Raw genomic sequence first — 16,123 nt, forward strand, 5'->3', positions numbered from 1 at the left:
TGTAGACTAAAATATATTTTGAGTTTGAACATGAAAGTACTTCATTACAGGAGCTAACCTTCAGTACTTAAAGCTGAGAATTTTGATGAAGCTAGTTTGAAGTACATTGTTGATTTATCTGTTTAACAGGGATGAGGCACAAGGCTTCCATTACAAAATATAAGTGCAACCTTATTATGCTTTCTATTAAAAGTGCATTTGTTTGGCAAATTTCTCAGCTTGACAGAAGTTGTCAGAACTCAAGTGGATCACAGACAGCAAATCTACAAGCAAAAAAACTTTTCACGAACTATAGCAAGGCATCAGCATTTATAGCAATCATAATAGTGTCATTTGCTTAATAGTCCACACTTGTACAATTGGGTCCAGGAATACCCTTGGCTTCTATTCCATGCCTTGTATTACAAACCCGCATATTACTGCTAGTTTCTTTATGGGCCATGTTATGACGCTTTCTTGAAACCTTTTAGAATGGGATAGATGTTCTCAAATGCCTCATAGATTTCAGAACGCTCTTTTGCCCCTGTAAAGACATTCAGAAAAATAAAACCAACACATTAAAAATTAGAGCATTGAGAATAACTGAATGCACCTCAAATCTAATGATGAGATTAGAAACCATGAAGAAATGCAGGAGTTTAAAAAGCAAATTTAAGAACTTTTGTCAAATATTAGTTTAAGGCAGAATTTCTATCATCTTACTTCTGCCACCTCAGAGAACAATTTATAGCTTGCTTTGCTCTAAGGTTAGTTTTATGTTGTAGCACCAGAACAGCAGTCAGTTCCTCTGACAGGTGCCAAACATTGGCTTTAAATAAAGACAGTCATAAGAATCAGTTTTATCTGCTTAAGAATAACAGCTGTGCCTCTTGAGGAGTGGAAATATGGAAACAAGAAATGAAGGGCATTTATCCCATTCATTCACAGTTTGACAATTCCTCTCTCCCAGTTCCAAGCAGCTTTAAGGTTTGTTAGGTCACCTGTGATTTCTAAGCCATCCTTATCCACATTACCACAAGCAAATCTTTAATACCAGTGTTGCATGCCAACTGTACTGCAGCAGGGAGGAACAGTCCTTGCCAGTGATACTTGTCTACCACGAGTGTAATAGGCATTAACTACAAGCAAACTGCATTTAAATGAACTAACAATTGGACTAAGTGGCACTCAGGACAGATGTGTAAACTCTTCCCCTTCCATGAGCACAGGACATGGTTAGACGTGACTAATTCGTCTGAGTTACAAGAACCTTTTGGGATTAGGGAAGAAATTCAGCTTAACAGATTCCATTTTGTCATTACAATTGGGCCCAGTGTTCACAGGCAAGGACTAGCTTTAGTCCTTGTGGGAATGCTTTGCACTCTAGGGTGTTTGTATACTCCCAGACATGTTCTGTTTGGGGGTAGCCAGTATGTTTTCAGTGGGCCCACAAGGAAGGTGGTGGGGCATTAGAGGGGGAAGCATTTAAACTTCATCCTGACTGCTCTACAGTTCAATTAGCTCATGATCTATGACTGTGAGAAACTGTACGGCTTCTTTTGCTGTTCACATACCTCAAAGCTCTGTCATAAATATACATGTAATGTTAGGTTCCTCTGGGAACCACAAGGACCCATTTACCTTTCTGTACAGCTGTGTAAAGGTATTTTCACAAGCTTTACAACAGAATGTGCTGGAAACATGCACTCACAGTTTAGCTTTTTTTTGCTGTGGGATCCAAGGTACAGATATTTGCTGAGCACACTTACTCATAAGGCTTTTGCTCATGAGTTTGCCAAACTGTCTGGAACAGACTCTTACGTCTCCACCCTTTCCTTTAATAATCCTTAGTACATGTTGTCAGTGAAGTGTTTTAAGAAGTTTGCTTCCTGTCCAATTTTAAATTGCTTATTGTGATTTCATATTTAAGCAACTGTGAGTGGTTACTGGCATGTCAGCCTCCTGTTGGGATTCAGTACGCTGACACAAAGCATTACGCTTTGAATAAAATAAAGATACTCAAGTTTAATGACATGGAAAGCTGAGACACTATATGAAGCAATATAAGGTTCTAGTGCAACAATACCGATATTATTATCCGCAGAAAACACAGATAAGCAGCAGTAGGCATGACAAAGATTGCTAAGTGGCTTACTGCAGCAAGATATCAGTTTAGTAATAATCAATTTAAACACTTCCTTGGAAGATGTGGTAGCACTTGGTTACAGATAATACAGCAAGAGACCACTTACCAGTCAGTACAACTTTTCCAGACACAAAGATAAGCAACACTATCCTTGGTTTGACCATCCTATAAATAAGGCCAGGAAATAGTTCAGGTTCATAGCTGTTTCAAAACAAGCAGGTAAGATTAGTAAAATGCAAATACTGATTGTGTTGTATGCATGAAGTACTCTTTAACCATGCTGACAGCCGAGTAATTCAACCTACAGATTTTAGCTAGCTAGCCAGAGAAAGGCAGGTCAGGGTCTAAATGTCTTGCAGAAAAACCTAGCAAACCCAACTAGAGCTGGTAGTTCTCTGTGCCTACTTTTAAATGCATATGAGCCACTTCTGAATCTGATTTTCCATAGATCCAAGTAGCTTAAGAGCTGCTTCAATTAAATCTGAGTTGTTTAATCTTTTTTTTTCCTATTCACAGTCTGCAGCGAAGAAATATACTACCTATGCTTTGACATTGCACTTGGCAATAATAGGAGACTTGTAGAACTCTGATCGGATTAAACAAAAGTTCCTGGTGTACATTTCTCTGTATGTAGCTGATATGCTGCAACACAGGATTGTCAAACAATATTCATGGACAAAGAAAGCTTTCACAAAATAGATTCTTTGTTAACCAAAGCAGCAATTAGCTTCTTGCAATTTGTGAACCCTTCGTCTTAACCGGCTCTGGTGTACCTCCCATTTACCCCAAAGTGCTCAAACGCAGGGGGTATGCTCTCTATTACGAGGTTTCCAAAGCTGCTGCTAACAGCATCCCTGCAAGGAGGAAGCAGTGAGCACCACAGGGAGGGAAGTTCTGCAGAGCCCATCCCTGTTGCATTGCACCAGTTTCAGGCACTGGAAGCTTTGCTGCCAGCTGCAGTACATCACCGTAGCAATTAAACAGAGGGTCATTTTGGCCTGTGCCCCACTCAGAACAGGAGTTATTGCAAAAAAAATAAGCCCTACTGTCCGTATTTTAACATATTACCTACAGCCACTTGTCCACTGAACCAGTTTTGGTGAGCAAAAGATGTGCTTGATATTCAGTACCCAGTTAATTACTGCATTATTTTGCCAGGCTTGTACGACTTCAGAAATTGAGTTTCTTTACAGCTTACAAAGACAATGCTCCAAGCTATGTGGTGCCATACCTCTCCCTCCCACATACCTGCTGAACTGCTGGTGAGTGAGAACCAACCCCTCCAGCCGGATGGGGAACCTCACATCACAGCTCCCAACCATGTTCTGGATCTTGAAGTCCAGGAACTTGGCAGGGAAGCCCAGCTTCTGCACCACGCGCGCGTACTTCCTTGCTGCGAGCCGTGACTGCTCTTCACTGAGGGAAGAGCAGAAGGGGGAAGCAGCTGTGTTGAGTGCTTTCTTCTGCTCTGAAGCTGGAATTCAGGTTAGAGCCACCACCATGTTAATCTGTACTCCAGAAAGAGGTATGCTAATGCTCCAAATAGTAAGATTCTACCCCCAAAACCACTTCGGTGAGCTAAAAAGAACAACACGCTTTGGTGTTCATTTTCCTGTGGTTTAACTGAGCACACTGGAGCACGCTATGTCACCCAGAGGTTTCCCGTCCAAGGATTGCACAGCAGCGTCTCATCCCTCAGACTGAAGCTGATCCAGGAGGGAGACTGCAGATACCAGTGCAGTCATCTAGCTAGGTGGGGGTCAGAGAAGAGGCCTTCTAAGTTAAGACCCTGAACTGTCAACGAGATGATGCATTAAAAATAAATACACAAAGATAGCTGCTGAACTTGAATACAAAACCTTCAGAGTACAGAAATCTTCGCTTTTCCCCAGCTCCCATTTTCTCTAGAGGCAGATGCGTTGACTAGTGAAGCCAGACACCAAAGAAAGACTTGACAGACACAAGTTATGTCCCAGCTCACTTTAAAGTCAGTGAGAAATGCAAATAAACCCTTAACAACTCCTGGGCATTTTAGCAGCTTTTTTGCTAATGTCTGCTCGGCTCAATCTATATTCAGGGGCAGAAGCATGCGGTTCAGTAATTACTGAACTCCTGTCATGAAGAAAACTAGACATTTTCAAGACTAGTGCTTCATTTTTCTTGTAGTTAATAGCAAGCTTTTTGCTAGATAATTTAAACGAGGCTTTTGGTCAGCTGTATGACCTTAGAGGAGAGAAAAGCAAAAAAAACAACCCACCTTTTTGCTCCTGTACAGACCATTTTTCCTGAACTGAAGATAAGGGCTGTTGTTCGTGGTTCCCTGATTCTCATGATCACTGCAGCAAATCTCTACAAACCCAAAGGAAAAGTTCACAGTCAAGCCGAGATATTTAGCTGGTACCACATGTCTATTCGTTCTCTCAAGAATTAACGCTTCCACAAAGCTCAGCACAACATGCCTTTACTTTGCAAAAGTGTTGTTTTATATATATTTCAGGGTGGTAAATAATTCCCTACAACCTGTGGGTTTAAGACTGCCATCATGGGACCACTGTTTGTTCCCTTACATTTTGTTGAGCAGTCTGAAGTCACAGAAATTCCCACCTATTCCCAGTGAATTTCTGCAATACAGGTCACTTGCTAGAAATATGCAATACCAGCCCAACTCCAGTGTTGCTCTTTCCTTTAGCCAGGAGTTTTTGGGCAGATCTTTCCTCCCTCAGTCAGGGCTGCTTGAGCCATCTCAGCTGGCTCAAGCTGAAAGGCGAGCTCACCTCCTTTCTTAAACAGTCTGGTAACATCTTATTGCAAGGGCTTTATTAAAAAAAATAAGTCTCCTTGGGGTCCCCTGTATTTCTTTTACTTTAAGAGACCCAAGTTGCAGAATTTGTTATGACTTTCCTGCATGGGTCAAGGGGAAAAGCTATCAGGTAGAAAAGGTACAGAGCTCAGGGTGAATCCGTATGTTAGAGTCCAGCAGCACTGAGAGCTGGGAGTGGGAATAAAGCTTAGCCCTCAAGATTTACCTTTGGGTTATACTCTGCATTTCTGGCATGCAGAGCTATGTTCTTCAGATCTAGTTTGCAAGCCAAGTTTACAGTCGACACTATATTCCTAAGGAATGAGAAAGGAATTTTCTTATTGCAAAAGCAAGGCATTACAGAGCAAAACCCCAACATTATTAGCTAACGCAAAGTCACAGCCCAATTAATAGTTGCCATCAACTAATTTCCTGCCTTCCTCTTCCCCACTCTAGTACTAAGCTACTTTTGGCAGAATTTAAGTAATTCAATATCAAGATTAGTTTTTCCACAGGAGGAAATATAACAAGGCACAAAATTATTAGTCCCTGAATACTAAGTTTGTGCATCTTCCAATAACTACATCACTGAAGTTTTTTTTTTTTTTTTTTACTGCTTTGTAATACTCCGTAATGGTGCAATTCAAAGTTATTACTGCACTGGTAAGGTAGGTAAGGATACGTTAGTCTCTAGAGGTTTAAATTCTCTATATTTGCTCTAGCCCAGACAGGATCAGATCTTTTTAAAGGCGGCCAGGGTCTCTCACTTCTTTTCATGTCCCTTTCCTTTGCTCAGTTCAGACTCTCCTTTCTCTCAGGAGAGCAGACAGATCTTTAAACCCTTGGAGTCTATTGTCATCCTTAGCATTCTCCTTGCTGGAAGGAGACCTTTTCAAGTGTTTTCTGTCTTGTCCTGCAGACTGAAGTAACTAGCAATGCATACTGTATAGTAAATCATTCTACCAAATGCTTCTCCTATGGAGAGACTTCCTCTCCTGTCTCCCAGGAGAAAGTCTTCCCCTTAAGAAGCCAGAGGCATTTCGGATGCTTACTCAACCAGCATGTTTATCAAGTCCACTCTCCTCTGTTTTGCTAAGCTGTATTGTTCCATGCCATTTCTATTTTGCATTCTTCAGCACAGCATCTAGTTGCCTTCCAAGATTGTCTGTTCATTTGCTCCACCTCTCAAAGACAAATAAACAGTGCCCACCCTTTTTCCCTTCCCTAGTTTTATGGGTGGGCTTATTTAAAACCAAACCACACTTGCTACATTCCCTATTAAGCAAGAAGTCAGCAATACCTTGCACTTCAAGCAAAACACAGCTAATTTTCAACGAGACTGATCTTCAGTGAAGATGGTACTGTTCCTGTAACTTATATATGCTGCATAAACTTACTGTAACTGAGGAACTATGCCAGAGCTTTCTGAAGCAGGTGTCACTGGGGTCACAGGAGTCATTGGTGTCAGAGGGGGACACACACTGGACTCTTCAGGGGATGGCTGAGTTGCATCTGGGCACGATAAGCTGCTTTCATTCACGAAGATACCACTGTCCTGATTTCTTGATACTGACCCATCAAGCTTCTCTTGCATTTCATGACCATCCTCAGATAGGTTTTGTTCTTTGTTATCCTGAGTAATATCTGGAAGAAAGCTGAGGTCCACAGAGGAGAAGTCTGCAGGAAGCTCCTTGGGCTGATTAAATTGAGAACCAAATGATCCATCTTCAGTTTGGATTGGAAGGTCCACATCATAAGGGCTCATGGGAGTAAACAGCTGAGGACTAGCTGAGAGGTCATCCTTGAATTGAGAAAAAGTGTGTCACTAAGGATCTTATATTAAAACATTTACTTCAACTGGGAGACTACATTAAGGTACGTTTTCTATTCAATCAAGAAGTTTCAATTATTTTTCCCCATAAGTATTATAGAAAGAACAGTCTTAAGATTTGAAATGGTATCATTTGCTTGTCTGTCAGCATATAAAAACAGATAACTTTTCCCCCAAGTGATTTTTATAGTGGATATGCACGTTTTCCCACCGCATTTCAAAGGCGGTCTAGAATACGTCAGTAATGCCACAAATTGAGAAACCGTGTATATACCTCCGGCAGTAATTGGAGGAACAATGCTGGCGCTTTGCCCTTCACAGCCTTCGTCGTGCCTCAGTTACATACGTAACCAACAATTGTTCGCGAGTTTTTCCAAGGAAGACAGCTGGCATTTTCTGGCCGGCTTTCACTCTCGTTCAGTATATTGCTGTTTCCTCTCGCTGCTAGGGGACAGTGTCAGCGTTGTGTTAGATTTGTGCAATAGAGGGCAGCAGTTCACAGACGCACGAGCGAATTAAGCATTCAGCTGCAGGAGGTTACCAGACTAATTCAAGCGAGAAGCAGTCAGCAAAGCCAGAATCCTTCCCAGATCAAGCGATTAAGGCATTCAACATATTTGCAAGCAAGTTCTTGCATACTAATGCCCTCCTTTATCAGCATCACTTAAAAAAGAATTAAAAGTGTTTTAAAAGCATTGTGGTATTGAGAAGGCAAGAGTTTAGGAATTTATTCCCTTATTCATGTGGGCACAAGCCTCTAGTCAGTGGAAAGCTTCCTGCAAGAATGAGATTGCTGCTGCTACCCACAGCAGGTGACAGCTTGGAGTAGATGATCCGTACAAGAGGTTTTATGTGCATTTAAGCAATTTTAGCACTGAGGACTTAAACTGAAGCACAAATCAGAACAGAACTGCACACAAGACAGAGGCCCTCAAGTTGGCAGCGACTGCCTGAGCTCCGGAGGGAGCAGGGTTTCCAGATCAATGCTTCGCAGCCCTGAGCTAGTGCTGCTCTGCGCTAATCAGCTCAGTTAACAGCACAGCCGCACGTGCTCTGCACACGAGGAGGTCTCTGCACCTAGTTACTCTGCAGTATGTCTGCCTGGAGAAAGCACTTGCAGCTTGGAAGACTCTTGTGACAAATCTTTGCAGAGAACCCTTGGTGTAAATATGGATACAAGCAGGTCTAGCTCTGAAGTATGAATACCTGGGGGGTTCAAAACTGTTTGTAAAGCTGGCTTCTAGATGCAGAGCCCCATATGAGATCTGGGGCAGAGCACTACTGAATGAAACCTCAGCCCCTCAGCTCTTCGGAAAACAGGACCCAAGAATTGGCAAGTCCAATCCACATCTTAAGCCACCGAAGTCAGATACAAGTTACTTTAAAACAGTAGATGGTTACTTACAAATAGCAATACATTATGGAATAAGTATTTTAAGTTTTAGCTTTTTTTTGTTGTTGTTGTTAGGAGAAGGAAAGCACAGTCTCTTTAAGACCTCCAATAGACCAAGACCTATCTATATAGGACTCAGCTAGGAAAGTTTTCTACCAACCATGATGTGCAGAAGATGGTACAAAAAAAGCCTTGTCACTGCAAGTCTGCAAGACTGCTCACACATCAGACATCTTGAGAAATAACAGTCAAAAAACAATTGCAAAGCAGTTTGTGGTATCGCTTAAAGAAAGAAGCTAATAGATGAATGGTACAAGAGACAAGAAGCTTTAGACCATTGAAAAAAAATCAAAAAAATAACAGGTAAACTGCTTAAAGTAGATAGAAACAGAAAGCAAATCTTCCTTTCTCAGAACAATTGCGTGGAAAGTTGGTGAGAAAAAGCCCTTATAGGGTTAAGCGCTGCGGAAGATTGCCCTCTTGTTAGACAGATGCTCAGGGACTTCCAAAGGGGGGCACAAGACCATGTTTATCTTGGACTGGCTGCCAAGGGTTATTACTATAGACTCCAGCTTAATTAACTTCACTGAAGGCCCCATCAGCTGCATAGCTCCAGACCCTTCCCAGCAGCTCCAGAAAGGAGATTTTACACACAGATCCTGCCTGAGATCACCAGGTTTGAGGGGAAACAGCCATTTTGGTTCCACTGCAGTAGTCCATGTGACCCAGGTATACATAAATCAAATCCAGCTTTTTTAGCAACAGATCTTGCTTTTTTTAATGGCACCCTATTCATCTTCTGCTATCAAATACCCCAACAAATCTGAAATAGCAAATTTAGCTGCATTTGTAAAACCCTGGTTATACTTCACCATGTTACACAGCTGATGGGGCAAGTTCAGAGGGCTTTGCTGACTGCCACCGGTAGGTCTCTGGATTTAAGCAGCTTGGATTATACTTTCTGGGTTGTAAAACAGTTTAAGATAGGAGGTAGCAAGTCAGTGAAAAGAAGCACATGCAGCTGAAGAAGCTGTGTCCTTTGGGTGAACACAAGGCTCAGCTGAGGAGCCCAGCCCTCTCCCAGTCTCAGCCTGTTATCTCTATAACCACCTGCAGCAGTCCCTTCCACCAGGAGGGACGTTTTTAAAAGACAAAAAAGATTTTTGCAACGATTTGCCAGCCAGCACAAAGAGATCAGAGCCTCCTGCCCTCTCAGTGCCTACATCTCCGGGTCCTTGTGAGCAGTGCTCCCTCAGCCTGTCCCCACAACAGACGGGCTCCAGCCTCTGAGCATCCTCTGGATGTGCTCCAACAGCTCCACGTCCGTATAAATAAATCACTTGGGGGATTAAAGGCATGAAAAATCCTCAGAGAACGGAGAAAAGCCACCCTAATACCACAGGAAAACAGGGGAGAGCCTAACGGTGACGCTGTACTTGGGAGGTGGGCGGGAAAAAACCATCCAGAGCCGCGTTGGTGGTATAGTGGTGAGCATAGCTGCCTTCCAAGCAGTTGACCCGGGTTCGATTCCCGGCCAACGCAGTTTTTTTTTTTTCAAATTACTTTATTTTTTAATTTCTTTCCCCCTTTTCCCGGCCCGGTACCTGCCCGGTGCAGTGCTCCAGGTACCTCTCCAGCAGCGAGCCGCCATCCATGGGCGCAGACCCCCACCTGCACCTCCCGGCCCCAGCTTTAAGGCAGGGGACAGCAGCAGGGGCCAGGTGCAGCTTGTTGGAAGCAGGGCCCGGCCCGAAACGTGTGGGTCGTGCTCCCCACCGAGACGACACAAGCAGCCTTTTGGGGTGTGCTTCACCCTGGGGAGGTGCTGGAGATATCGGGGCTCTGCTTTGTGCTTGCCATCAGCCTACAAGCAGAGCTGGTGCCTGTGCTCTCTTCCTGTAGGGCTGCAGAAAAAGCAGGGGGCTGATGCTTTAACGGTGCAAACATAAAGCTTGTCCTGAGCAACAGGCCCTTAATTTCTCCCACCTGCCTCATCAAGTGCAATAAACCACAGCTGGTCCTGCGACAAGAGCTGGATCCCCTCTAACTGTGAGAGCAGCCCCAAATTACAAACTTCAGACTAGAGGCGTTGCAGTGAAGTTGCCCATCCCCAGCTGGGCCGGGGCTGCCAACACTTCCCAAAAACTAAGGAAGGGCCTAGGCGCGATGTGGCTGCCAACACAGCTTCTCCTGGGCGCTTCTCGACGTGATGTTGGCTGCCCGACTTGTTCCTCCTGTCCCGTCCCGTCGCTGCGTGCTGATGGATGGATGGGTTTCTGCAGAGGCACAGCAGGGGACATGTCCTTTTCCCTGTCTGGGCTGGTGCATGCAGTGATGGCTGTTATTGATATACCTGCTTGCAGGTCTGCTCACCGGTGTGAGATTTGCTTGTGAACAGCTGGCTTGGCTGAAGGAACCCTTCAGAAGAAGATGTCAAGGTCTGCATGTGCAGAGGGTCTTCAGGAGGTGCTGTCAGGCTCTTCTCACCGCCCCAGGGGTGTGGAGGATGGGGTTTGGATCCTATATCCGTAAGGCAGAGCGTACGTGGCTGACGAGCATCCCTCCCTCCTCAGCACAGCCTGCTGGGCTGGTTTCATGGTGTTTTTGGGACTCGCCTTGCCCTGATGCTTTTCAGATGCCAAATCCTCCTGGTCCCAGAACAATTCAGCCTCAGGCAGGTTGCTCTATGTTACCCAGCCTGTCCTGCAGCGGCCAGGAAGCGAAGCAAGGAGAGGGCTCTCCAAGAGGCTGCACGGGGAGCTACAGAGGCTGGTGGAGCTGGCTCAGACCAGCTCACGATGGTCAGAACTAAAACGTCCCCTTTGGGGATGACTGGTGGTTGAAGTGGTTGCAGACAGCTCCACGGGACAGTGTTTGGCATCCCCCCGGCGCGTGAACACAATTGCTGTGCTTAAATTAGGAAACTGGAGTACTGTGGTGGCTGTGGTGTTCCCTGGTTGCACTGCAGCCATAATACTAATTCTCTAATCAGTCTATTTAGTCCTTTGATGCATGGCCAATATCAGCGTATAAGCAATATCAGGTGTATAATTAACTGCAGAAGCCCCTGGAGATACGTTCATCCTTCACCATTGGGGTCTGACCTGTCTGCATGACGTGAAGTGGAAATGGGGACGTCAAACCACGGCATTTAAGTGATGGAGAGAGGCTACGTCAGAGGTGAACACAAAATACAAGTCGCTTAATGTCGCTGTTACTTCTCACCTGGGATAGGGGCATCTGCAGGTGGCAAGGGCACCAGTGGGAAGCGACGCCTGCTGCTGAACCCCTGTGATTTTGGGTAAGTCATGGGGTTTGGTGCCTCCTCTGTTCAGTGGGTCGAGGATCATTTACCCTTCCTGTAGGCGGAGGAGAAGGGAAAAGCCTGCTGTGAGATGGTGCTCCGCCTTCTACAGCGGGAGGCTCTGCCCCTGCCATGACTTGGACGGTGCTAATTTCAGATGTATCACTTGGCACTCGTGAGACTCATCTGCTGGGTTTCTGATCATCCAGGTCAAACAACATCAGAAAGCGCAGCTATTTTTTTCCCGTCTCAACTTAGAAAATATTCTTTCTGTCTCAAGCCTCATTTTTTTTTTTTTTACTTTTTCCCCCCTCTGGGAAGCGGCAGCCACACCGAGACAGAGCCGAGGTGACTCAGGAGCAGCCGCCGCTCATTGCAGGGGCGACACCGCGCTCCCTCCCCGCGCGCCGGAGGCGACGGCTGCTTGCGGCCCCAAACGGCGCAGCCAGCTTCGGGCTGGGTGAGTCACCTGAAGCGCAGGGTTAGTGTAATGATGAGGCGTCACGAGTTCTCAGTTAGCAAATTGCTTAATTTTCCTGAGAAAGTTGGTGGTTAGAGCAACAATAAGAGCTTTGCACATCCTTTTGAACAGCAATTCGGTATCGTTCTTCCTCGGATAACCGATCGGAGAAGACTAATCCGCAGAGCTTCTACTAACTTTCCTGTATCAGTCTCTTAGCTGTTTCTGTATCACACATTCCTGCATTATCTGGGTGCTACAATCTGGTTAGCAGACAGTACTAATCACAGGAGACTTCCAAAAGCCTGGAAGGGCCAAGGAACAGATCAGTGAGGAAGCTCTACCTGTTTTATTCATTAATGCTCCCGACAGCCGTCTTCTATTCCAGCACCCCGTAAATGCTTTGCTGCTTGCTTTGAAGTTACTTAATCTGGTTGGGCTCTATCTTATCTTTTTCAGGAGCCACTTTGGGAATTAAAAGCCCGTGGCTGGCAGCATTCTGCTATTGCTCACCTGAGCTTTATGCTAAACTTTTATAGCTGTAATTGTCCCTGAAGAGCGTGGTGTCTCTTGTATAGCTTGCATCTGCAGGTGCCCTCGCTGCCTACAGAATTAAAGCCATGCCTTTGGAGGAGATAAAAGAGCAGTTGAGAGCGGGATCACCTTCCAAGAAAAGACTCGTTTATTAAGTGCAATTTATCTCTACATGCAGCATCTTCCAATTACCCCATTGCTCTACACTTTCATACCAACGGCAGAATCAGTCCGGTTGCAGAGCGGATTCATTCTGTTTGGTTTTGCTCTGTTTTGGTCCCTGTGCCAGGGATGTAGGTGCAGCGGGGTGCTGCACAGGAGCCCAGAGGGGGTCAGGGACGGTGGCAGGAGAGCTGCAGTGAGGTCCGTGGGCTGTGCAGGAGCTGGCAAGGCTCACCAGAGACAGCTGCAGCCCGAAAAGGAACTCAGAGGGAGCACATCAGTCTCTGACAAGTGTGTCCGTCGTGCTCTCATACCTACCTGTCCCATAATACTCCATCCTAGGCCTGGCCAACACCTGCCAGTGACAGTAGATGTTAGACTTATTGCCAGGGAAGGAGAGAAAACACCATGACTGTTCAATGAGTAATACTGAGCAATGTGACATTTAATTGTGAGTAATTAAGTGTGTCATCATTGGGCTATGCTGGTGTAAATAGGAACAGAATCAGGCCCATTAGATTTGACATCTGGTCCTGGCTTGCCCTGTGTCAATTCGGAGTGACCCTCTTACAGGACTGTGGTCTGGATGATTTGAAATTGAGCCAGAATCCAGTTTAATTTTGCAGATTCACAGGGTGATGAGAAGAAGGGCTGTAACTTCTCCTTTATCACCCCGTGCTATCTGTCCATCCCTGCACCAGACGATGCCGCCCAGGTCGCGCAGTGGTAAGGGCACCTCGTCTTTGTCCCAGCCAAACTGGGGCCCTCCTGTTCCCTGCCAGTGACAGCGATGGGGGATTTGGCACTCTTTGCAAACACCAGTTTACTCTCAGCGTTTGTCAGCTAAAGTGAGCATCTCCCATGCTTGCTGGTAGAGACCAACGTGAGGCCAACACTCGGTGTGCATCGACTGCTGGACCAGTGAAGAAAGCCACTTCTGCCAAACAGGAAAGGGGTAAACTGGCTGGAAGAGAGCCTTTTTTTCTGGCTTCTGCAGTTCTGTGGGGCATTATGTGCAATGAAGGCACTGACTGCCCCCACGTCAGGGTTGCTGAGAACCAGACCCAGAGAGGATTGCCAAAACCTCCACTGAATGCCAGAGGAAGCAACATCAGTAAAAGCCATCTGTCTCAGCTGAGGGGCTGAATGGTGACTTTAGAACTGTACAGTTATCTTCACTTCATTTTCCTATTTGCCCAGAGCAACTGAGTGATTAAGCAGAGGTATTTGGTGTGTTGCTTGCATAGAAATCCACTTCTGGCCCAGCCGTGCTCTTAAGGGTTCACGCTTGGTCTGCGGTGTGGGGGAGAGCGCTTTGCTCTATTTTTATTTATTTTTTTTCATTGTGTTGCCTTTAAAATGGCCAGGAAAGGCAGGGGAGAGCTTTAACCATTGGCTGACACCTTAATTGCTACCTAGCAATTAATGGCTACAGGCTTCCTTGGACAGCTCCCCCCCTGAGTGTCACACACACATATATCTGACAACCGGTTTCAGAAGTGCTTTTGTTAAGTCATCTTTCTAATTTTTGTGCCAAATGGTCTGTCTAGATTGAATTGCATTTAAATGAGGTGAGTGTGCAATGGATCATCTGACTGCTGATGTTTCTCTCCGAGTTTTGTGACAAATTGCTCTAATGCAAACACCATGTCTCATACCCTGAACTTACTGCTCCAATTAAATACTGATCCTTCAAGCTTTATCTGGAGCAACAACACAGTAATGGCACTCAAGTGTGTTTGCACAGAAAAGCAGAGAGGTGTGCATATGGCAGGTGTTAACAGACCTCTATTAATTTAGTTTGCAGGGGTCGCAGCAACGCTGAAGACATGAGCGATGGTGCTAGGGTGCCCTGGGACCTTCAGTCCCAGCTCTCCAGGAATTAGAGCACAGCCTGTGATGCCTTCACTGCTGTGTCAGCTGAGATATACCAGCACAAGAGTTTTTACTGGCTTATCATACAGGGGAGGACGGATGAATATTGTGCAAACACCACGAGCCAAGGAAGGGTGCTAGCGGGTCGCTGAAATCCCAGTAAAACTTGCTTTTGTCTGACTGCTCAGCACGATGCAATGACTGACACTGGAATGAGTCCTCGGGGTGCGCAGCTCAGTCATTAGTCAGTTCTCATTACCACTTCCTCCGATTAACGGCAAGCAAATCAGCGTGCTTGAGTCAACAAGGACCTCGGGAGAAACTAAACTTCCCCAAAATGCTGCCAGATGTCAGCAGACGCTCCAATCCCCCTGCCTTGACCTTTTCATGCCTTAACACGTAATTAACTGTTAACACAGTGATGTTGCTGTCTCTCTACCCCTTCTGCTGTAGCCTGCCAATGAACATCGTTAGCGGTAACGAAGCAGTACGTGCGCGGCTCAGCAGGCACGTGCTGCTGCAAAGCATCGTGTCCCCGTGCTCCTTCCACCCAAGCAGGAACCCAGCCTGAAATCACTTTGGGTTCCTCGTTTTGGTCCTCCTTGTTCCCACTCGCTGCTTCTGCAGTTTATGTTAGCGAGAGCATGTTTGAATAGGTCGTGGCATTTGCCTACCGACTTCATGCTTTCTTACGCCTTAGCTTCTGTGCTCGATGTATACAAGTGGAATATGAGTTATTTTTTTCCCCATACAATCCCATATATTATTATGGAAAGCCTTAATATCTTTACATGTTTTGGTGTCTGCATGCTGTAGAAGCAGCTGACTGCTCACAGCGCCCTGCCTTATGAAGGTGTCATTTTTTTCCTCATTTTTTTTTTCTTCAGCCCGCTTATCTGTGGCTTGTCAGAAATAATTAAATGCTCTGATTGCTTTGGCCTCCCTTCAGCGGGTATTTGCCCAAGTCAATAATACAGGAGCAGCTCTGCTGAGATCTGTTTGCACTCAGAACACTCAGCAGGGCTCAGGTAGAGCTAAGGTATGCTCGGCAGTGCTTTCAGGAAAATTGGGAACCCAGATGGGTTTGTGTTGGGGAGGGTCCAAAGCTGGCTGCTTTCTAAACACAAATCATGTCAGAACCGTTGGGTTTTGTGTATCATCATTAAAAAGTGCTCACATTTATCCCCAGGTGTTTGTACAGCCCCCTTACTCTCAGAGTGGTATGGGCAGTGCTGCGATCCCAAACAAATGGAGTGCACAAAGACAGATGGCTTAAACACATTCCTAACTGCAGCTGGTGTAGACCTCTTACACCTCTCCCAGCTCTCACCCAGTTTGTTAATGGCTGTGTTTTTCCCGGTAGGACAGTAATGCTTTTCTCTGTGATTTTTTTTACAAAGGACCTTCTAGGCCTTCTTTTGCCCCCTTGGATGAAAACTGTTGAATTGGCCTCTTTTCTGGTGCCTTTCTACTTTCCCTCGAGCACCTGAGATACTTCTTAACCCTTCCTTTCCCCCAGGACTTACAAACAGTGTGATATTTGGGTGTCTGAGTCTAGACACAGCATGGGAGGATGGTGAGCTTGCTAGGGAGAAACCTGTCACCATCTAAAAGATCAGCTACAGAGGCGAAGAGAAGA

At 45.5% G+C, this 16,123-nt stretch overlaps 1 protein-coding gene and 1 non-coding gene across 2 annotated transcripts; one reads left to right on the forward strand and one right to left on the reverse strand.

Annotated features, from left to right (window-relative positions):
• Positions 1 to 292: 292 nt before the first annotated feature.
• Positions 293 to 9,909, reverse strand: TBPL2 (TATA-box binding protein like 2). Its single transcript, XM_040557595.1, has 7 exons — positions 9,754 to 9,909; positions 6,323 to 6,726; positions 5,152 to 5,239; positions 4,383 to 4,474; positions 3,374 to 3,541; positions 2,232 to 2,326; positions 293 to 523 (listed from the first exon to the last, which is right to left on the reverse strand). The coding sequence occupies exons 1-7, from the start codon at positions 9,802 to 9,804 to the stop codon at positions 444 to 446; spliced, it is 978 nt and encodes a 325-aa protein (XP_040413529.1). The 5' UTR covers positions 9,805 to 9,909; the 3' UTR covers positions 293 to 443.
• TRNAG-UCC lies at positions 9,620 to 9,691 on the forward strand. Its single transcript has one exon. It is a non-coding gene; the product is annotated as a tRNA-Gly (tRNA).
• Positions 9,910 to 16,123: the final 6,214 nt, after the last annotated feature.

Source organism: Cygnus olor, chromosome 5, assembly GCF_009769625.2.
Source record: "Cygnus olor isolate bCygOlo1 chromosome 5, bCygOlo1.pri.v2, whole genome shotgun sequence".
In the NCBI taxonomy this organism is placed as follows: Eukaryota; Metazoa; Chordata; class Aves; order Anseriformes; family Anatidae; genus Cygnus; species Cygnus olor.

Excerpts from the sequence above, each read along its gene's own strand:
- TBPL2 (XM_040557595.1), bottom strand. The coding sequence starts at position 9,804 with ATGGATGGCGGCTCGCTGCTGGAGAGGTACCTGGAGCACTGCACCGGG. Across the intron at positions 3,542-4,382 it reads GTCTGTACAGGAGCAAAAAG|TGAAGAGCAGTCACGGCTCG; the intron begins GTGGGTTGTTTT and ends CTCTTCCCTCAG. Across the intron at positions 2,327-3,373 it reads ACTCACCAGCAGTTCAGCAG|CTATGAACCTGAACTATTTC; the intron begins GTATGTGGGAGG and ends GTTTTGAAACAG.